The sequence below is a fragment of the Bactrocera dorsalis genome, chromosome 3 (assembly GCF_023373825.1).
Source record: "Bactrocera dorsalis isolate Fly_Bdor chromosome 3, ASM2337382v1, whole genome shotgun sequence".
Lineage (NCBI taxonomy): Eukaryota > Metazoa > Arthropoda > Insecta > Diptera > Tephritidae > Bactrocera > Bactrocera dorsalis.
The window spans coordinates 368,040-390,516 of NC_064305.1; the positions used below are offsets into that span (position 1 = coordinate 368,040).

General features: G+C 36.5%; 3 protein-coding genes across 9 annotated transcripts; 2 read left to right on the forward strand and 1 right to left on the reverse strand.

Moving 5' to 3' along the window:
- Positions 1 to 2,219: 2,219 nt before the first annotated feature.
- LOC105228101 (mucin-5AC) lies at positions 2,220 to 12,843 on the forward strand. Of its 4 annotated transcripts, none has more exons than XM_011207734.4 (5): positions 2,222 to 2,536; positions 3,653 to 3,892; positions 8,375 to 8,677; positions 9,593 to 11,878; positions 12,139 to 12,843. In XM_011207734.4, exons 2-5 carry the CDS (start codon positions 3,760 to 3,762, stop codon positions 12,600 to 12,602), a joined length of 3,186 nt encoding a protein of 1,061 aa, XP_011206036.2. In that variant the 5' UTR covers positions 2,222 to 2,536; positions 3,653 to 3,759; the 3' UTR covers positions 12,603 to 12,843. The 4 variants fall into 4 exon arrangements, with proteins under 4 accessions (XP_011206039.2, XP_011206036.2, XP_011206035.2 ...); XM_011207733.4 differs by having other exon boundaries at positions 2,223 to 2,439; XM_011207735.4 differs by lacking the exon at positions 2,222 to 2,536 and adding an exon at positions 2,664 to 2,682.
- A 1,162-nt stretch (positions 12,844 to 14,005) lies between these two features.
- On the reverse strand, positions 14,006 to 19,670 carry LOC105228099 (KAT8 regulatory NSL complex subunit 3). 4 transcript variants are annotated; one of them, XM_011207727.4, is made up of 8 exons: positions 19,204 to 19,670; positions 17,780 to 18,126; positions 17,196 to 17,722; positions 16,818 to 17,115; positions 16,597 to 16,744; positions 16,303 to 16,537; positions 15,190 to 16,002; positions 14,006 to 15,126 (listed from the first exon to the last, which is right to left on the reverse strand). In XM_011207727.4, exons 1-8 carry the CDS (start codon positions 19,303 to 19,305, stop codon positions 14,168 to 14,170), a joined length of 3,429 nt encoding a protein of 1,142 aa, XP_011206029.1. In that variant the 5' UTR covers positions 19,306 to 19,670; the 3' UTR covers positions 14,006 to 14,167. The 4 variants fall into 4 exon arrangements, with proteins under 4 accessions (XP_011206029.1, XP_049308246.1, XP_049308245.1 ...); XM_049452289.1 differs by lacking the exon at positions 19,204 to 19,670 and adding an exon at positions 18,957 to 19,084; XM_049452288.1 differs by lacking the exon at positions 19,204 to 19,670 and adding an exon at positions 18,322 to 18,564.
- LOC105228100 (WD repeat-containing protein 43) lies at positions 19,070 to 22,431 on the forward strand. Its single transcript, XM_029551066.2, has 9 exons — positions 19,070 to 19,183; positions 19,864 to 20,195; positions 20,250 to 20,363; positions 20,428 to 20,957; positions 21,015 to 21,503; positions 21,603 to 21,731; positions 21,798 to 21,947; positions 22,016 to 22,113; positions 22,194 to 22,431. Exons 2-9 carry the CDS (start codon positions 19,986 to 19,988, stop codon positions 22,346 to 22,348), a joined length of 1,875 nt encoding a protein of 624 aa, XP_029406926.1. The 5' UTR covers positions 19,070 to 19,183; positions 19,864 to 19,985; the 3' UTR covers positions 22,349 to 22,431.
- Positions 22,432 to 22,477: the final 46 nt, after the last annotated feature.

Sequence of the window (22,477 nt, forward strand, 5' to 3'; positions counted from 1 at the left end):
GCCAATATTTTTTAAAGGAGCTTTGGTGCATTGCAGGGACAAATGATTGAATTTGAAAGTTTAGGCTCGAATCGAAAGCTTTCCTTTGCTTATAATAGCATATTTAGAGCATACCATCTACATATTATACATAACTATAAAATATTCCCGTTTCAATAGAAAATAAGAGTCTTTTTGGCTTGCCCGCTGAATTTGATAGAATTTCGTAAACTGTTCCGGTTCTGCTATTTTTATATCTTCTCAGAGTTCAACCAGTTTTTAATTAGCATAAACCAATAAAGTTCGCCACCAACATGCAAATCCACAAAAATCGTGTCCCATTGGAACAAAAACATTCGCATACAGCAAACTAAAATAAAGCAACACGACGAGCATGCCTCGCTGGCGAAAAGACACCGAAGCTTACAATTTTCTTTTGAAGATGCATGTCAAACGAAAATTTTTGTCTCAAGAGTCTGTTTAATTATGATTATGAGCGTCCTTGCACAATCCGTCATTGCCATTAGTTATGCTGTTTGTGTATATATGTACATATGTATGTATGTATCGAGTCTCTCTATATTTGCGTTACGCCATGGCAATATTTTATTAAGTTTCATTGAAGTTTTGAATCCGATGATTATAATTGTCTATAAGCATGCATGTATACGTAGCGATGGAGTTTATAGTCGCTATCGAAAACCTGATGGCAGCTGACGGCTGGCTTTTGCTGGTTCAATGGGACACTGCAAATTTTAATTACTAATTAATGCATTGCAGTGGCAATATCTTACCGCCATTCTATTTTTTAGTTGCATATTAAGCCCTTAATGAAGGAAAAGATTTTTAATATGTGCACAAACGTATGTACATATGTACCAAATGTAAGGTATGTCATATGAAGTTACAACAGTTACAGCATTATGACCTCACCAATATTTCGATTCGATTGTGTATGTTTTTAATTACCGTATTTCATAATTCACGGCGCTAGCTGCATGGTACCATTTATTGCTTCGTTAATTGATCCATTCCATAGCTGATTACGAATTCGATAATGGGCATAATTATGATGATGATTTGCAGTAGGTACCGTTATGCCTATGTATAAATACAAATTTTTTATTGCCTATCACATATGTATGTATGTGTATATGTACATACATATGTATATGTATGTGTGCCAGTAATGATATTTAACATGGATCCGGAAACTAAGCTGGTGTAATGTTTCGTTGGAGAATTTACAACAATGCCAGTTAAGCATAAAAGTATGTTTTTAAATCGACAAACTTATTATTTTTCTATTTTTAAAATGTGTTTGAAAAATCGTAATTCGAAAGTGCAAGAAATGCGAATGCACTCGTAAAATGAAGTTCTGAATGACAATCACTTTGCACTAAGTCAAGTCAAATCTTCGTAGATTCATACTTATGTATGTATGTAAGTACATATTTGCATACTACCTTTGCATATAACTCCTTAACATTTGACACAGCCATGTATAGTATGTCATATGAATACATATATACATGTGCATACGTATACAAATGGCATATAATTTTACTTGTAGTGGCAAAAACTCCCAGCATCGTCTCAAAGTAACAGTAATAATGTATATATGTAGCTGTCGCTTTGAAATGAGATTTTTCCAATGCATAGCTAATAAATTTCCTAAAAATCACAGTGCTGCAAAACTAAGCGCTAAGTTATTAAAAACAAAGCGTTATACACACAATCATACATATATACATACATATGTACATAGTATATAAATAGATATGTATTAACGAGCATATAACAATGACTGCATGATATAAGCAGTAGTAATGTAAGAAAGTTAAAACGTGGTGTTGAAATATGCATTGAATGCGCTGAGCAGTCAGCAATAATAACGCCCCAACACTGCGATTGTTCATTTGTGTGATCAGCCAAGCAACCGATCGATTATACGCGATGCAAAACAATCTCGTATTCATCAGCATCAGCATCAGCATTTGATTTGCCATATTTATACACACATACAAATACATATGTATGTATGTGTGTGTGTGTTTATATTTTAACTTTGCGGTTTCGAAGCGCCTGCGCGGCTCCCTATTTGCGCCTTACATCAACGCCAAAATGATCATTAAAAAAGTAAAAAAGCACAAGCAAAACACTAGATTCATCATGGAGCGTTTGAGTTTCGCGACGTGATGCAGCAGCGCAGCGGCTGACGATCGTTCGATCACACATCGTTATTGACTATAGACGTCGCCGTCTACAGCTCAGACGGACGACCTGTTAAGCGCTGGGCACACAGTGCTTTAAGTTGTGGTGGCGAACTGTGGCAAGACACGCTTAAGAAACGCGCGCTTATTAAAACTGTAGAACTCGTGCGGTGCGGACGTATTTTTTGACTTTCCGCGTTCACATTAACTACACAGAAAGTGAAATAAGTTACACCACAGTACAAATGTACGCTACTTAATTTAGTAAATCGTGCTGCTATGGCTATTTAATGCCTTCTTATACTATCGAAATATAAATGTTGCTTCAATCGTTTTAATTACATGTATCTATCTGTAGATAGTATGAACACACAGTTTGATTGTGCCTTTTTTTCTCTAATGAAGTGGCCAATTTTTAATCCATGTACATACATACATATATGTATAGGTACATACGTATGTAAATAATACTGCTATGCGAATGTGAAAAGTTAGTTACTTTTGTATTGCAGGAAAGACTCAAAGTGCATCTTACTTTCAGACTCACAAACACAGATTACGTCACATTTTGCTTACATGTGTATATACATACATATGTATGTACGTGGATATTTAAAGTACTATCTATATGTTAATCGAAATAATGCGATATGCTGGAATAAAACTTGAAAATAAGCTGAAAACAGTGACATAATGCAGATTTTAATAGAAAACCGATGTAGTGACAAAATAAAAATTAAAAAAAATAAAATAAAATAAATTTTATTAATTGAATGGTGTGATGTGTGTTAGCGGAGAAATCAATAATAATGTAGTTGGGAATTTATGCCCGCGACCATATCAAAAATTTAAAATAATAAATCCTTATACATAAAAATTACGTGTCACACTGTTTGTCCGCGATGGACTCCTAAACTACTAAACCGATTTTAATAAAATTTATCACACTGTGTCCAGTTCGAATCAACATAAAAGATAGGATAGTAAAAACCAGTCATAAATAAAAAAATACAGTGTAAACTCTATTAAATATGCGCTCTATTAAGCGGACAACTCTATTAACTGGGCAGAAAGGCTGGTAGCCAGACATTGAGAAAGCAGCCTTAAATTCGTTATTGTTTCCAATGAAATTTGTTTGTATGAAAATAGTCAAAATTAAGCCTCAAGTGCAATCCCTTGGATTAATATACCGACAAAAACGTTTTCGCCTTTCTTCGTAAATAAAATTTTAACTGTATTGAATAGTTTATTAAAAAATGTATACCACAGCAACGCGTGGCCGGGTCCACTAGTAATTATATATTTGTGAAAATCGAAACACTGAACAAATCAATAGATTATATCGCGATCGAAATTTTGTATAAAAAGTGCTGAGATATACGTGATATAACATAAAATTTAAAAGATTTCGCGACAACTTGAATATAATCCATATTTTTCTCTTCTTTTTAACTCAACAGCTCTTGAAAGAAAGTGAAGTTAACCGTTAAAGTGATTTCAAGTGCCAAACAACCAAGAAACAAAATTTAAGAAAGCATATACAATTGCCGTATAATCCAAAGCGGGCATGATGCGGTCACCAAACAGGCGTATGCCTCATCAGGGTCTGAACAGACTTTGGATAGCCACTACCATTTGTGCCATTACCGTCTTGAGCGGGTCATTTGTGCACCCCGCTTTTGGAGCACCAGCCAAACTTGGTATTTCTAGTCCTTGATCAGTTCTTTTTTGCTATGTTCTTTTATTATTTATAAATGTAAATATTATAAATAGAAAATAACTATTGTATATATGTAAATGTGTACATAAAGGTTAAGGTAACTCGTATATCTTATCGATCTTTGCTTCTGGTTTTGGGCGCTTTATTACTAATGCTATTCTGCTATAAATCTTATTGTAATTTACGCTTTGCAACAATGCAAAAAAAATTTCAAAAATGCGAATCCAAACTTTAAGCGACTGGAATAATCTATATACTCTCAAATGAAATAATATTGGGTAGTCGAAAAAGTCTTTTCGTATTTCTAATAAAACTTCAAATTATTTTTTTTTTTTACATTTATAGTAATAAATTAAAAAAACAAATATTTACCATTTTGGTCGATCATTTTTCCACTCAAGACATCATTCCACCAGTGTAAAACTTTCATCAGTGTAAATCAAAATTTCCAGAACGGAAGTGAGCGAATCTTTGTTGTGCTGAACGAACTGATGCAGCATTGCCTCCGTAAACTTCACAAATTTGATGGTGGCTAGCGTGACATTCTTCCCTTTTATATACAAAAATTTCAAAATATAGCGAATTTCTTCATTATTTTCACTCATTTTTGAACAGCTGTAACTTTTTTTCAACTTCCCGAATTTAATTTTTTTTTGTTAAATGAAGCTTAAAATCTTACCTTTCCAACACTGTAATGGTGATTGGCAGCACTGAAGATATACGACTGCAACGAGGTCTATTAACAAAATACGAAAAGACTTTTCCGACTACCCATCCATATATACTGCTGTAACTAACATAGTCACTTGTATAGAAAAATTTATTTGCAAACATTGACGCCACTGTTAATTTAGTCATTTACCTGCTGAATTTTCTCAAACCCTACTGAAAGTGTTTGTTTGTGTCTCCACTACTATGTTGGGAATTACCAAGCTTGGGAGCTAATTGTTTGAGCATATGGCGGCATTTCCTCGTTGGAATCCGCACTCCAAATAATTAAAGACATTACCTTTTTTTGTTTTGAAACTATTCGTCTAATGCATTGGCTTCTCCAACGAAGGTATACTTCCTGTTGCTATACTATGAATACTATATACATAAGTTAAGCCCGCTTTTTGTCAATAAAACTTTGCACCGATTTGCCATGCCAAAGGCACTATATACTTACTGTCATGTATTTTTTATTTAAATCAATAATGAAATAAAGATCGAATCTTATTTTTATTTTTGGGTTCACGAAACTGAAAAGCTATTTATTTTATGGACCTGTCGAGGTAACAAGTACCCTACGCATACTTTTAGCATTTTAAATACTTTTTTATGTACAGTAAGAAATTAGCTTTTCGGTATTAAGTCGACAGAGACATTTGTTTTGCTAATTGAGTTGAAAATGAAAAAAAAAAAATTAAATCATACATATATTTGGCGATTGCCACTTCTAAATGGCATTCGAACTTAAGATCTCTCAATGAGCGTGGGACTTTATTTAAATGGCTTAGAAAGATTATACATATTAAGCTAAATTTATGCGGTCGTTCAACGGAATGTCACTCATATACATAAATATGACAATTGTCAAACCAGTGGCACACACTTACTCACACCCAATGCTCCCTTAAAAGGACGTGCAAGATACAACCTCCAAATTTATACACCATAATAATAAATAAAAAAAAGGAAAATAAAAATGTACAAGTGGAATAAGTATGGAAAAGAAAGGTCACATGTGCATATATATAGTATGTATGTATGTATGTTCACACACAACTTATTCACTCATCGACCGGAATTAATTAAACTTTAAAGATACATATTTATTTTCATAAAAGTGTCCGCACGCCGCTCCCCGTTGACTTCACACCTCAAGTGTACCATAGTCATTGAAATGTCAAACAATTTATTTAAACATTTTAATTGGCGTTCACTCCCCGCCGCGCATTTAAAACTTCGACAATGTAGATAATTAAAGCGACAAGACATCTGATGTTTCGGATTTTGTTATGGTATCTTTTTAAGTATTATTTTGATCAGTTATTCAAATGGCTAGTTTGTAGATCCACTTAAAGAGTGTGAGAATATTTACACACATGTATTCATAAGAGCGTTTGTATGTGTGAATGTATTTAGATATGTACATTTTACTACTTTTGATGGAAATCCAACAAACTGTTCTTTTCATATACAAATTCTGTTGAAGATCTACAATTTGCCATTATAAATTTATTGCATATTAAATTTATTATTTATGGCTTTAAACAAAATTTAATTAAAAATAAAGTCAATTATAAACCAGTTTGACCAGCGAAATTGTCATTTTAACAACAAATAATAATCCTCCTCCTTTGCCTTGGCATTACATCATACAAACATACATATGCATATGTTTTTGTGCAGTAGAAGTCATTCGATTGTGCAAGCCGCGTATGTATGTACATATGTGTGTATGGAGATTCACCATATTTACGTATAGAAGTTAATGGATTTTCATTAAAAATATGTGCAACAGAAAAAACACAAGCTGGTGGAAAATTATGCACGCATACATACACACCAGGGTGACTCCATAAGTACTCGACCTGACACCGACCAAAAAAATCACAGTCAGTCACATTAGCAGTCATTTTTTACTGAGCAGGTCGGGCAGTTTAGGGCCACCTTGATAACTTCAGCAATTTGAAAACATTTTGATAATATGAGCATCTATTGTAGATATGTATGACCATTATAAATATACACTTTTTTTTATTAAATGTTTGTGTGTGTGCCATACAATTTAAGCAGGAATTTCTGAGAATTCTTTAATAACATTTTGTTTCAAAACAAGCTGTCAGCCACGGTTGCGAATACTAACTTGGTGAGCAGCAAGTTTTTTTTAGTTGTACAAGCCCATGAGTCAGTAACATGTTCAATAAAAATTCTTGCAAAATCTCCATAATTAGTCGCACTGGGAGACGTGAGTGATTAATGGGAGAATACTCGTAGTACAACCTATTGATGGAATGTGACGTGATAATTACTATACTAGTGTGTGTATCCTAGTGCATAGTTTATTGTATGGGAATTAAAAATTGAAGAAACTAGCGCTTCAAGTGTAGAAATTCTCTAGCGTGGCAGCTACGATTAGTTAGCGTTTTTCAATATGAGACGCTGTTAAATGAATTCTAAAACATGATTTAAAATATCCGTATTCAAAACTTGTTTATTGGGAGGTGGCCTTAAATTATTAATTAAAATTCCAAATCCTAGTACGAATATAAGGTTAAGGTGTCTAATAGAAGATTTCAGCCAATATTACAACGGATAATTAAAATGTGGCGTTGATAGCTGGAACAAAAACTGCGACAAGTAATTTTCACAGGCTTCTCTTGAAACCAACTTTACTCCATTAAGGAGTTCTGCATTGACCGAAATTTTTTAAATTATCATCCGTTGGTGCAAGGTCAGGGCTATATGGTGGATGCATCAAAACTTCCCAGCCAATCTCTCCCAGTTTTTGCCGAGTCGTCAAATATGCGTGTGGTCTAGCGTTGTCCTGATGGAAAATAAAGCCCTTTCTGTTGAACAGTTCTGGTCGTTTTTCAATCTTATCAGTGTTTGACAGTAAAATGTATGTAGAATCAATTGTTCGACCAGGCTGGAGCATAGCTCCTTTCCAATCTCACAAACACTCAGCATGACCTTTCGAGGCGTCAATCCTGGCTTTGCGACCATTTGTTAGGCTTCACCACGCTTGGACCATGATCTTTTTCGCAGATTATTGTCGTATTTGATCCACTTTTCGTCACTATCGGTAATACTATCGTGGTGTAAAACTCCACACTCAAAGAAAGAGTATTGAATAAAAAGACAGAAACATACAGATATTAGTTATGACTAAACTTTTATTCGACAATTTTGTGTATTAATTGTTTGATTTGCTTTCTGTGTCTATTTTATGTGATGACAGATGATGTAGTATAGAAAATGTTTTAAACTGAATATGTATGTATGTATGTAACCCAACTTTAACTATTTAGGACACGATTCATAATTCTAACAATTAACTTATGAATGTTTTCGCATGATTTTTTGCATAAATGCATGTTCATTTTTGAATAAGTGTGCGTAGATATACACATATATGTTTGTATGTTTTCAAATTGTTTGCATTCGCTCGTTTTATCCATAAAAAATACACGTATTTTCTAAATATGCGTGGTACAAATGCACCGAACTGCGGCACGAACATAATGATGCACGCAATCAACTCAAATCCATGATTTATTACCCGCACATGCACAACACATCCACCAAGTACACAAACAAACACACTTGTAGTATATAATACATATGTATGTAGTATGTATATAATATACTTTTATATATACTTTCCACAAAACATTAGCACATAAACACCAAACACAATACAATAAGATATCAGCAAACGAAAAACAACAAACAACAACAAAAACTTAATTTTCAGATGGTATTGGGCCACCACCAGAATCACCATTCCCTTTAGAAGCACAACCGACACAATTTTCCGATGCGATAGCTGCGGCTCTTAATAATGAAAATAGTGCCAGAGACGTTAAAGGCTTCAGCAAAAATCAACCATCGGCGGTCGATAGTTATGGTAATCCGATTGAGGCGCTTAAACCCATCGATACACCTGATGGGCGGAAGGTAATCAGTGCGCAAGGTTTACAATTTGAAATACCCAACTATGCTTCGGGCATAACTGAGATAAAGAAGCCGGCCGATGACTTACTGCCACCATTCATTGGTGAGTTAATAAATAACACTAATACAAAACATACAAATTTTAGTGCACCAAACCAATTTACCAAGTCAAATACGAACGATCAACAACAGAGCGTCACAAAAGGTCAAATTAGCAAAGCAAAGTTCGAAACAATGTCTGATGAGGTGAACAGCGACAAAATGATCGTATTTGTTAGTAACAATGATTCGATGGTCACATACCCTAATATCAACAATGAAATTTATGCTAAAGTCAAACGTATTAACAAAGAAACTGAATCAAATGTTTTCAGTTCTCCTCAAATAGCGCCAGATCATGTCGAAAAATACCAACTTATTAATATTACTGATACTGACAAATACACAGCCAAGAGTTCTGGCAGAAATAAAACACCAAAACAAAGCAAGCACTGGTATAACGCGGAGCACACGCTTAATGGCACTAACGCGTTCGAAAGAACCACAAATGCATTCGGTACAAACACTACCAACACTGCCAACACACTCACAAGCGCACCAATTTCGTATACTTCTACGTCTCCGCTCTCGCAAAGATCACCATTATTTACACAATTAGCTAATTATATTTTTACTAAGCATTCCTTAATTGAATTAACCCCCAAACATCCAAATAACATAGTATTTAGTACACCATATCCATTAACGTCCCCATCAATTCCACCACATACTCCTATTGACCGGGCTGCCTTTAAATCACCTCATTTCTATCCATTTGAAAAAGAAAATCAAATATACATCGCTAATCCTAGTAATAAGAATTTTATTTCCCGAGGCAAACGAAGCGCCATCTCCACACATCACAAAAATATTCCTCAACCCCTAAGTAGTGGTAATTTTAACTATCCAAACGTTCCTACTGATATAGCCACTATTAATCGCATAGCTGCTAAATACCAAACTCCCCTTCCCGCCTTAGATCCCATTGCCGTTGCTGTGTCGACTGATGGAGAAACCGGTACCAGTTCAGTTCCAGGACATTTGGCTACAGCAATCGCGTCAACCACGGTGGATGTGGAAAATGCTCAGCTAGTCGAATTGAATCCAAAAAGCACGAATGTGCTTACTACAAGCCAAACAGATAAAAAATTACCAAAACATAGTCTTAACTCGTTGCCATCATATATACTTGAGTTAAACGACCCGGATATTGGAGGACCTGTGGAATACATGCCAGCTGAGGATGGATCATCCTTGAAAGTTATCGCATGGGATTTATTACCACCACTAGAACAAGAACCTACCATAATTACTGCGGAAAATCATTTACCAAAATTTGTATCTGGTACACATAACAATAAAGTATCTTTAACTGCGGGACAGAGCTTCAGTGCACAAGCATCTGAAATTGGTGTTTCCAATAAAGGAAGTGTTTCCGTGGCATCCCTTACTAGTACTCAAGAAAATAGGATTCATTCTACGAGCTCAACTACAACTACTCCCAAATCGACTACCGCGCGTACGACGAGGCCCACAACCACAACTACGACGACAACGACGAGAGCTACTACGACAACCCGCCGTCCAACCACCACAACAACACGTCGTACGACAACTACTAGACGTAATCCAACAACTACAACAACAACCACAGCAACACCACTTAATCCAAACGACTTTTTCCAATTAGAAAATGGTGACTCATATACTCTACCATCCTGGTTAGCTGATATTGATGATCCCGAATTGGATGCAGCAGTTAGTTTTATTCCACCAGAAAATATACACGAATATAATGATACTATTTCGCGGGATATTCTTCCTCCACTTGAACCATATACCGATCTTAATGACATTGAGTTGCCTGAGGAGCTTCGTACAACTTCCACCACTACCAGTCGGCCCCGTACCACATCTACGACTTCTAAGCCTCGTCAAGCATTTACTACCACCGCTAAAAGTGTAACTGTATCCACACCTCGACCACATTGGGTACGCGCTTATCCTACAACTGCCAAACCAACCACTACTACAACCACTCAAAGACCCAACTCTTTTGATGATCGTTTTTCTTCCAATCATATTGCACAAACGCATGATTCGACATTTGCCTCATCTTCTACCTTTCCCAATTCGAAAGTGCACACGTCATTCCTTAGTAACAGCGTCATCAGTACCACGACTAGCACGACGACACCAAAACCTCGACTAACGACATCGGCGGCACCATCACACCATATCAATAGATATCAACAAGACAACAATAGATTTAATGAAAATTCTTCCACTATCGCAGATCATACAGCAAGTACTGAAGTGAAAACCATTCAAGAAGTGACAACATCAAAATTCTCTAATTCAAATCCCTTCTTGCCAGCACACAATAGTGCCACACGTCCGTTTTCGTCTCAGAATGCAAATAAATTTACTACCGTCACTACAACGACTACTACAACTACAACTCCGGCAACTCCAATAGAAGAAAATCCGTTCGATTCCGTCACTTTACCATCGTGGTTAGCTGATTTCGATTATCCCGACTTGGCTCCAGGTGTGCCGTTCATATACAATGCTGAGGAATCGAATTCGGATGTCTCCAATGATTTGCTGCCACCTTCGCAACTGTCTGCTGAAACAACAAAACCAATTTTCATAACATCCTCTCCCACATCCTTTAACTCCTTTCAAATTGCACCAAGTTCAACTAATCGGCACGATTCCACTTTCGCTTCCGCCTCCACCTCTACTACACGTACTTTCGCTTTTAATAATTCCCCATCAAAAGTCATCACAACTGCCAAACCATTCAGCATCCAAAATCCATTCGCGAAAGTGCCTAATAGCAACAATAACAATCAAGAGGCAATCACTGTGCCACCAGTGCTATTTAGTCCACCAACCGCAGATGCTGAGAGTACAGTCGACATTGTGGCCGTGAACGATGTCAGCAAGGCAGATCCCCGTTTTGATCGTGAAAACGCAGCAACAACAGCTGACCAATTTCATAACAACAAACATTCCTCATCAAGTTTTAATAAAAATTTTGCAGCTCCATTCGAACCAACGTCGACGGCTGGCAGCGCCGATACATCGGCTTCCACAGATCAAGATTTTGGTAGCTCAACGAAAACCACATTTTCGAAAAGTAACGAAGGCAAAGTAATTACCAACAACGTATTTGGTACTTCCAGCGGCGTTACAAGCGCATCTAAACAAGTTGGATTTAGTGCAGGTACCACTTCCGGGCAAGCAGCTTTCCAAAAAGGTAACTCTTAAATTAAAAAAAATAATAGTTTACACATATAGCCAGCAGTTAGGGTAGTCCACAGTATAGTAACTTCCAGGATTAGAAACCGACTTGACAACTAAACTAGGAACCAAAATTCAAACACAACTTCTACGACTACTCTCTTATTCAGAGATAAACAATTAATTTAATATTTTTTTTTTAATTTTTTTTTAACCAATTGAAACCAATGAAATGAGCATTGTATGTATTTAAAATGTTTTAATTTCCATTGACAGACTTCCAACATAGTAGCAGCAGTTTCATCGGAACTTCAAATACCTTCAGTAAGGCTTCAACTCCGAGCGCGTTCTCAACCTTTAACGGCGCTCAACAAAGCACGAATTTCAATAGTTTTAATAACAAAGGCAATAATAGACCAGTAAGCAATGTAAATACTGGAAAATACACTGGAGGTTTTGGCGGATCTCCAGGTGTTTTGGGTAGTGGAAAATTAGGTTCCGCAGTGCGATCAGATGGATCCATACGCCCTGCGAACGTTGCATTTACACAGGGAACGGCCATTACACCTACAGCACCACCAAAGCTTCCAACGAATCCTAACTTTGCAAATCGCGTTGGAATTTCAACTTCCACCGGTTTCGCGGTCGACACTGGAGTCGGTGCTAATAAGTACCAAGGCACATTCGGTGGACCACCCGGAGTGTTAAGCCCGTTTGACAATGTCAAAGCAAATAAATAGAAATAAGGACAGCTACGAACTCATCGCAGCATCAAAAATTATTTATTTATAACATACTTTTGTTTTAACAATATGTCAGAGAGTAGTATTTTAGAATATCTTTCGCAATTCTGGTTACATTGAATATCGAACATGTTAAGACAATGTTAATCCCATACTTTTCTATATGTGCTTATGTATGTATGATCATGAGTGTAACATTTTATGTAATTGCAAATAAAAATTAAAAAATTGCTTATAACTTACTTGTTTTTCAAATTTCAACCAAAAACAGATATATATATATACATTTCTCGGACATAACAATATTTCCTTGAGTGAGGTTTGTATAGATGATTTGCGAGCGGCATTGTGCGGCAAGTCATGAGGTAGCTTCAAAGGTAGCTGCCTCTATATAAGAAAAGCAGGCACCGTGCCTGTCCAGTGCTTCGGTGACGCTGACGCCGCGAGGTGGCTTCAACAGTAGCTGGCTGCAGCTGTCTCTACATAAGAAAAGCAGCCACCGAACCTGGCCTGTGCTTCGGTGACGCTCTTGTCGCGAGGTGGCTTCAATAGTAGCTGGCTGCAGCTGTCTCTATATAAGAAAAGCAGGCACCGGAATGGGACAGCTTGTTAGAAAACTTTGTGAATTTATCAAACCTTTTCGAATCAGTTCAAGTAAACGATTTTTCTTATATTTCGCTTTGAGAAATTTACAACCGTCCATCTTCATATAAAACAAACGCGCATGTTTATCTGGTTGTCGCTCCGAATCGATACTCAATTCAGCTTCCATAAACTGAAGTTCAACTCGATGCGTAGCACTTCCATTCAATTTTGTAATGCCTTCGTGTTCCAAGAAAAGCAGGCACCGTGCCTGGCCAATGCTTGGGTAACGCTCTCGTCGCGAGGTGGCTTCAACAGTAGCTGGCTGCAGCTGTCTCTATATAAGAAAAGCAGGCACCGTGCCTGTCCAATGCTTGGGTGTCGATGAAGCTCCGAGGTGGCTTCAACAGTAGCTGGCTGCAGCTGTCTCTATATAAGAAAAGTAGGCAACGTGCCTGTCCAGTGCTTCGGCGACGCTGACGCTGCGAGGTGGCTTCAATAGTTGCTGGCTCTATTTAAGAAAAGCAGGCAACGAGCCTGGCAAGTGCTTGGGTGCCGCTGACCCCACGAGGTGACTTCAACAGTAACTGGCTACGGCTGTCTCTATATAAGAAAAGCAGGCACAGTGTCTGGTCAGTGCTTGGGTTACGCTGACGCCGCGAAGTGATGACAATTTTAATCCCATACATTTCTCTATGTGCCTATGTACATACATATGTATGATCAGGAGTGTAACATTTTTTGTAAGTGGAGAAACAAATTAAAAAAAAAATAACTTAACTTACTTGGATTATGAATTTGAATAAATAAAAGATAAATTATATATTTATTTTTAAATGTTTTATTAATTAAGTAAATGAATGCGGAAGTAGTCAAACTACGAATTGAACATGAATGAGATGAAATGCAAAGATATATCTATTTTTAAAGCTAAATAATGTTTAAATTAACAACAGAGTTCACTTTTAAAGAGGATAAAATCAATCCTTCTTTGGTTGGGCGCTAGTGGCCGTACTGTTACTATTGCCGGATGCAGAGCTACTGATGGAAACCGACGGATTAATCGGATTTAAAGTTATAACCTTCGGTGAGGTTTGTATAGATGATGTGCCAGCGGCATTATTTTGACTACTATCCGGTGATGTGGTCGTCTGAGCTACTATGGATACACCAGGTGCGGATGAGGATGAACTCACTGGATTTGTGGCGGATATGATATTTACCATTTTACGAACGGTTAAATTTCGATTAAACACGTGCGAGGTCAAAGCTGGTATTTGTTTCAATCCTCCGGGTTTTACAACAATATTTCGAATTTGCGGGCGGTCGTTCAACACACTACCACTAGTTGTAGCTGTAGGATTTCCGGTGTTAGTGATACTGCCCCCAGTCGAAGAAATGGCTGCCCCACCAGCGGTTGTACTAATAATTTGCACTTGTGGTAGCGACTTTGTGGAAACATTCAGTATGCCTGATGTCTGCCGCGCACCAATACTAACTGGAGACTTTAGTGTCTGTAAATTCACTTGTTTCACAGACGACACAAGTGGGCTGCTGCCACTAGCTGTACCCACTGGCAGTTGCGTCGTCGTTAATTGCATTGCTGGGCGGGGTACAAGTGTTGTTGCAGATGTCTTCGGGTTCGTAACAACAACCTTAGTGTATTTCGGCAATTGTTGTGCGACATTCGATCGGGAAATGATATTCGGACACGGTTTCATGGTGCTACGATTGATAAAAACTACCTTATTCTGCTTATTGACTGAAGTTGGAGTAGTTTGTTGTAAGATTGGGCTGCCAATGGTTTTATTAATTATGTATGTGCCGCCACCAGTCTTAGGCGAAGTGGTCACAATACCAGTAGCGCTAGACCCAGTGGAAGTAGCTTCTTTAATAATTTTCTGACTTATAATTAGTTGCCCGACACCGGAAGTATTGGCTACAAAGAGATTAATGCAATTTATTACAGTTTCAGAAAAAACGAAAGATTTGAAGTACCCACCTGACTTGACAGATGCGGTAGAAGAAGCCACCGAATCGGACAGATTGCCATCGTTATCAGCAAACACAATTGGCATATCGATTATGTTTGACAGATCCATATTGGAGGTGGATGAAGCTTTTGGCGTACTGCCTTTTATGCCACTAAAAGCTGCGTTTGCTATTTGGAGTGTAGTTCCACCACTTACATTTTTCATGACAGTGTACTTTTGCTGAGCCGTACCAGGTGGAGCAGCTGTAACAAATTGCGTCGTCTGGCCATTAGGAGATTTCAAAGTGAATATCTGTTGTTGATGATTTGCAACGGAGCTGCCGGTTGGTGATGTTGATACAATACTGCCGATGTTTGTATTTCCAGATGTGCTATTCTGTTGCATCGACGCCGTTTTTATTGTATAAATTTTCGATTGTGATTGCAATGGCGGCTTTAGTTGCACGAATTGATTAGAAGGTATCATCTTTATTTTTGCACCAGCCGGAAGAGTTTGTTTTTGCAGAGGATTCATTAATGCGGTTTTTATTGGAGTAGACTTTGATGGTGCAACAATTTCATAATTCGTTACTATTTTCTGTGCACCTTGAGCAGTGTCGTTACCGGAGTTCTGTATCGAACCATCTTGTTCATTCCCATCACCCAATATTGACTGTATGGCCATGTTTAGATCTTCGTTCGTAATAGAAGAATTTGTTGATAACTGTGCCTTCTGTTTTTGTATCTGCGCTGTTTTAGAAGTACCACCTGCCAATGCACTCGATGTTGTTTTAGCTGAAGTAGTTGTGGATGCTATCAGGGGACGCGTTCTGGGTCGGCCGACTGCAAATATACATAGGAACACAGATTAACCTTTCGAATTTAAATAATTTATCATCAAATAATTATTGAAAGTAATAAAAAAATCAATTTTTACCCTTTCGCTTCACTTGGAATGATTCTGGGATTTTTACTTTTTTTAGTTTGGCTTGAATATGGAAGGGATTTGAAGGTAATGGAAAATTCAAATGATGCCATATGATGATGATTAGTTCATGAAAAATTAAATATTTTAGTATTTGTTAAGTTTGATTAGTATTGCTATATAATAAAAGTTAGATTTAACAAAACATTGTGACATACTTGAATTAACATATTTGGTCTTCGCTGGCGTTTCTTGATCTGAATTCATAGCATCATTTTTACGCTTCCTTTGTAAGGACCCATTTTTAGCATTACCTTCAGCGCTACTACCACCAGCGTTGTTATTAATTGAGTTTCGTCCTTGTTTAGTGTTAACGAAACTAGTTATTGTTGTTGGAACCCGTGGTCCAGGTGGATTAGTGAGAATTCTTTTTATAAATTCATATATTTCGTCCTGAACACAAAAATAAATTAGTTAACACTTTTGACGATCTAAGTCATAATTAAACGTACCACAACCATAGCGTCTACCATCGACTGTGTAACATTATCTAACTTCCTACGGCTTTTAGGAACGCGTAGAACATCATCTCCACTCCCCACCACCACCAAAGAACTTTCCGATTGCATTTTTTCACGTAACGATTCCATTTCTTCGGTACTGAAATATAAAGTTGCAAAATTAACTTGCTTGTAAGTGTGACACGAAAGAAGTTTTTCTATATACCCCTTACCTTGTTTTTGAGGAATTTTGACCAACCACAAATAGTATTGGTATCTTTATGTCTAATAAGCGGTCATCAGGGGTACCACGAATTCCGTTAAATGTGTTATAAGCAAAGCCCATACACACTACGCATGCTACATTCTCCGACATCGCCACTTGCAAAGCAAGGGCAGCGCCAGCGTTAAATCCAATCAATATGATGCTTCGCTGAGCATTTTCGTTTCGCAACTCTTGTATTTTTACTCGAGTGATTGACACTATTTGTTCTGCTACTTGCTCTAATGGTTGTCGAACTATATGACTAACTGCGAATTAAATAAAAATTATATAAAGTGATCATTTAACATATGTATAGTTGACACTATACATGGGTTTGGGTACTAACCATTCGATGGTAAAGTTACTTGTACAATTTGCGTTATGCTAGCCAATTGATGATACCATTTTTGAAGGCGATTAGGTACTGGACCACTGGTTGGCACAGAAGGCAGTGCAACAATTACGGCATTCTGTGTTAATTTCCGGGACTTCGTACTAACAATTGGCTCCCATTTGTTTTTCATTACCGGCGCCAGAAGTTCTTGACTAACATTTAGCGGTCGTCCGAATAACATTTTATCCATGAGTGTTGGCAATTTAGATTTTAATGTTTGCAAAATATCTAAATAAGACGCCATATATGTTGATGGAAGTGAGTCCATCAACAAACAATGCAACCATTGTGTGAGACGCGAGTCCCAGGCAACAGCAGCCAACGCTCTGCGCATTCGACTAGCAGACTTATCGACAGCAACACGACGCTGCATAGATTCGTTTTGACGATTAACATTGGCTAGTCGTCCTAATTGATCATTATCCAAAATATTTGCTACTTTATTGAAAAGTGTCTTTTGCATGTTACTCCAACCAATTCTAGAAGTATTTTACTTAATAATGTATTGCTAATATTGTTAATAATTTTGTACTTACTGGTTAATACGTGCTTCCCAATCGTCATCGTCTGGATTATTATTTTTAACGTATTTAGCGATTCGAGAACACTCATTCATTGCTTCTTTGGCCGCTATTTCATTGTATGAAGGCACATTGGCCTGATTAAAATCTTCGAAATCATGCTCTTCGGGATGGGTATGACAGGACGGGCACTGTGGCGTACGTCGAACCAGTATTGTGCGAGCTGGTAACAAACCAGTGGTAACACTGCCTATTGGCCGGGTGTTATCTCTCGTATAACTGTGTTCCATTTTATTACTACCACCACTCCCACTAATAGAATTAAGAGTGTCACACACAGATTCAAAAGAGGAGTTTTTATGCTAAAAAAAATAGGATAACGATAGTTTACATCTTCTGATTACGACAGGTAATTATTGATATTGATATAAATGACACAAAAAATAGACTCTTTTCACTGTTCGGGCAAAAAATATTATCAATACCTAACAATATGTCAATTTATTAATGAAAATAAATATCTTTCATCTTATTAGGATGATATTTTAGAGAATTACACTTTGTTTGTGGATTGCTCAGTACTGTTCAGATGTTAATGATCAAACTTTTCAAAACTATACACTAAAAGCATTTAAGGATTTCATTTGGTATAGAGTTATATACTGTAAACACATTTTCAATTTCCAATAATATTTTATAAATTTATTTCTCTTTAATAAAGGTTTATTCTTTTCATCAAAACACTATTATTGAACAATTTGCTTTATATCACAACTTGGCTTTTTCGCAATATGGCGTCACTACATGTAGTTGCCATATATAAAATTCTAAACCTTTTTACAATTAATCAAATGTTGCAGCCTGCAAACACCAATTATTAAAAACTAAAATAAAGTTTTAAATTTTTTCTATATATTACTTTTATTTGGGACGCATGATATGCTACGATTTTTAAGTTGAAATGGGTATGGATTCTGCAGTTTAAGAATATACCACCGGAAACTTCTAGTTTTCCAGATATTTACGTTTAAAGTTGGAATTTTCGATTATTAAAAGTACTTTTTTCTCTATATAATTTTATTTATTCCTAAATTGGTATACTACAGCCCACTCTTTTTATTGGATGCAGTTCAAATTTATAAGGTTTATAATAACGCTCAATGTTGATAGAACACAGGTATTAGATATTTACCACAGACAGAAATATATTTGTACTTTTCAATATAAACTATATTTAGTTATGTGTGGCATCATTGTTTTTCATTCTCACTAAGTGTTGTAATAGATTGTTTTGAATTTCACCATTATTTTCCACAATATCTATAAACAAATAAGCAATTAGCTCAAAATCTTCAAAGTTAATGTTCACAAGTAGGGTTTACTATTGAGGCACTGTTTTTGCGTTCTGCGATTAACGATGTAATTATACAAGTTTTTACCTCTATATCTTCATCATCAGAAGCACCAGATGTTGTGCGAGTTCCATCACATTCTTTGCGCTGTAAAAAGTCTTCGAACAGTTTCATATATGAAGTCATCATCACCTGCACTTTTCCACCTAAGTAAATAATACTTTACGTCTGCAATTTTCTCAATAGTGCTATAAACTGAAACATTTAATGTAAAAACTATTTGCAATGTGCACTTATTAAGCACATCATCCAACACTCCACCGATAACAACTTTGACAACTAATAATACAACTTGTCATCAAATGTCAAATATTTAAAATCACGACTTGCAAAACTTTGTGATTTGCTAAACAAAAAATTAGGAATTTAGTCCTGTGAATAATTTACCAAAGAATGTATTCTAAAAATTTCATTAAAAAGTTGTATGCGTTTTAATTTGTAAAAATCACATCCCAATGATTGGTATTGCGTTCATGTTGAATGCATGCACAGGTATGGTGACTTTTCATATGCTACCAGATCATAGAAAACGTACTTGTATTTTTCATTGACATCCTTATAAAAATCTATAAATATTTGTATTATGTTTACAAAAAAAATTAAAACTTTAATGTGTGAATATGGGTTAACTTTTTGGAATGAAATTCAATACATTATACAAATTTTTTTATTACTGTTTGCGTACAGACAAATGCCTGAGAACGGAGAAAATATTTTCAATCTATTTACTCAATCTAGTGGCAACGGTATAAACTGACAAGTGCGTAAACTACAATTATTTATAATTTTGTGTCTAAAGTACTTTCGCGATGGCATTAGGACAACAGCACGTGTTAGGCTTTTCGCCTAATGGCAAATTATTTGCTTTCATCAACGACCAAGGTATTCTGAGGATATGGGACACAGAAACCAACGAACTAAAGCAGGAGTACACACCCAATCTCCAATTGTCGGGCCCTTGTACTGCACTCACGTGGGTTATAACAACTTCAACCGGGCATAATGCTGAAGGAAAAAAGGTTTGTTAGTTATCTATTTTTCTGAATTGTTTTAATACAGCATTTTCAAAATAGGCAAAAAAAGCTCGAAAATCACACAACGGTCCAAGCCATGACACAGAAGCGATTTACCTGGCGCTGGGTACTAGCAATGGACACATTTCCCTTTATTCTTACGCCTTAGGCAAGGTAAGGCCTTCTAATGAAAATTTGAGCAAACTTCATATAACATATATGCTTTTAATATATGCAGATCGAGCGAAACTTAAAAGGTGAAGGACACAGTGGAAAAGTTACCTGCCTTACTCAAGATGCTGAAGGTCACTTATATAGTAGTGGGGAAGATTGCCAAATAATAAAATGGTCACTATCTGAGGAAAAGCAAATCTCATCTTGGTCAGTAGGGACGGAGAAACCGTACAGCATTGTTTATTTAGAAATATCAAATAACTTGGTTGTCGGAGGTCGCCAAATTAAAGTTTATTCAGTGGCCACGCAGGAGTTAGTACAAACGTTTACCGGACACACGTCCGACATTAATTTAATGAATTCGTTGGTACTAGATGAGAGCAGTGAATATGTCGTAAGCACATCACGAATGGAACGGATAATATGTATATGGAAAATTGGGAAAAAAGGCCGTAATAAAAATGCTAGTTCCACTCTGATTATGGAGGACGTAGCACACTGTCTTACTTGTCAAGTAGACATTGATCGTAATGTGAGAGTTGCGAGTGTAACACGCAGTGGTGTGATTCATATGTACCTTATTGCAGTAGAAAAGTAAGTATGTATTTATTTTTGTTCCCTCAGATTATCCTAAATTGATTGTGTTTGCAGCATTAAACCTGAAAAACCAATTAAACCAAAGTTGACCATAGAGGTTGCGTCAGATAGTGCAACCGTAATTGCGCCAATACCAGCTGTTTCCGTATCACTTCAGCACAGCAGTCGCCCACAAGAATTAATTTTCGGTTATGGAAACAAAAGCTTTCTGGTTTTTGAACATTTGACTCCGAATTTCACTGAAAAGTTGCAAGTTCTCATACGCACCGACCCAAAAACGTTATACTTGAAGCGGGGGAAACTATCAAAAAAAGATGGAAAAGCTGGTGACGCACAAAAAACTATTACTCCAATCGTCAATGAAGCCGACGTAGAATACAAATCTTCGGCTACAGTTCCAAAGAAGAAGTTAAAAGCAGTAGAAATGCCAATGGAGTCCCGACTACAAAATTTGAATTTAAACGCTGTTGCTGGGAGTGGAGCACCACAAGCTCAAAGCAAAGTTCAGTTACTAGTGCAAGCCTTACACAGCAAAGATAATGTGTATGTATCAGTTTAGTTTTTCATATAATATTTTCAGATTGTATGGCATTGAAGAAGTGGCCATTAATTCAACTATCAAACTTGTTGCTCACTTTTTAGTCTTCTACGTTCTGTATTGCATACGCGTGATATTAAAACTATTCAACTGACCCTCCACAAACTACCTGTGCAATACGTAGGGCCGTTAGTCAATGAGTTAACTCAATTTATGCAAAAACAACGCATGAAGTAAGTAATATCTAAAGTTATGAAAATTGTATAAATTTTGGAAATAATAACATAATTACTTTGCAGTGTCGAGTATGCAGTTGATTGGCTTAAAATCCTTGTTCAGACGCATTCCAGTCAACTAATGGCTTTGGGATCTGAAGATCTTCTAAATAAATTCGGTCCATGTATTGGTTTAATAGAACATCGCGTGAATTGTCTGAAGGAGTTATCGAAGTTTGTTTATTTTATTATTACAAAATATCCTCGAACTGATACAACTATTTATAATATTTTCTTCTCAGGGTCGCTGGACGTCTGGATTTGTTGATCAATCAAATAAAACGCAACAACAATGAGGATAATTTAAACAGTGCAAATGTGTTGGTCTATGAGGATAATGGTAAATATGATCTAAATATATCCTTCAAAACAAAAATTTGTCAAATAATATGTAAAAAATTGTAAAATTTTTGTTTTCAGATTCTTCAGACTCTGAAATCGAAGATACAGGCGAAAAGAGTGCCTCCGATGATGAATGGGATGAGGATATTGAAGAGGACGTTGAGAACATGGATCAAGATGATGAAGATAATGATGAAAGCGACGCTGATGACGCAGAAGAAATGGAAACTTGATCGTAAAGTTTCTCTCAAAATTTCTTTCTTAGACAGCATATGTATGTTATTATATAAGTAAAAACATTAGATTTTTAACAACATTTTATTTGTTTTCCTTTGAACCTTCGGAAGCACTACTAATTTGTA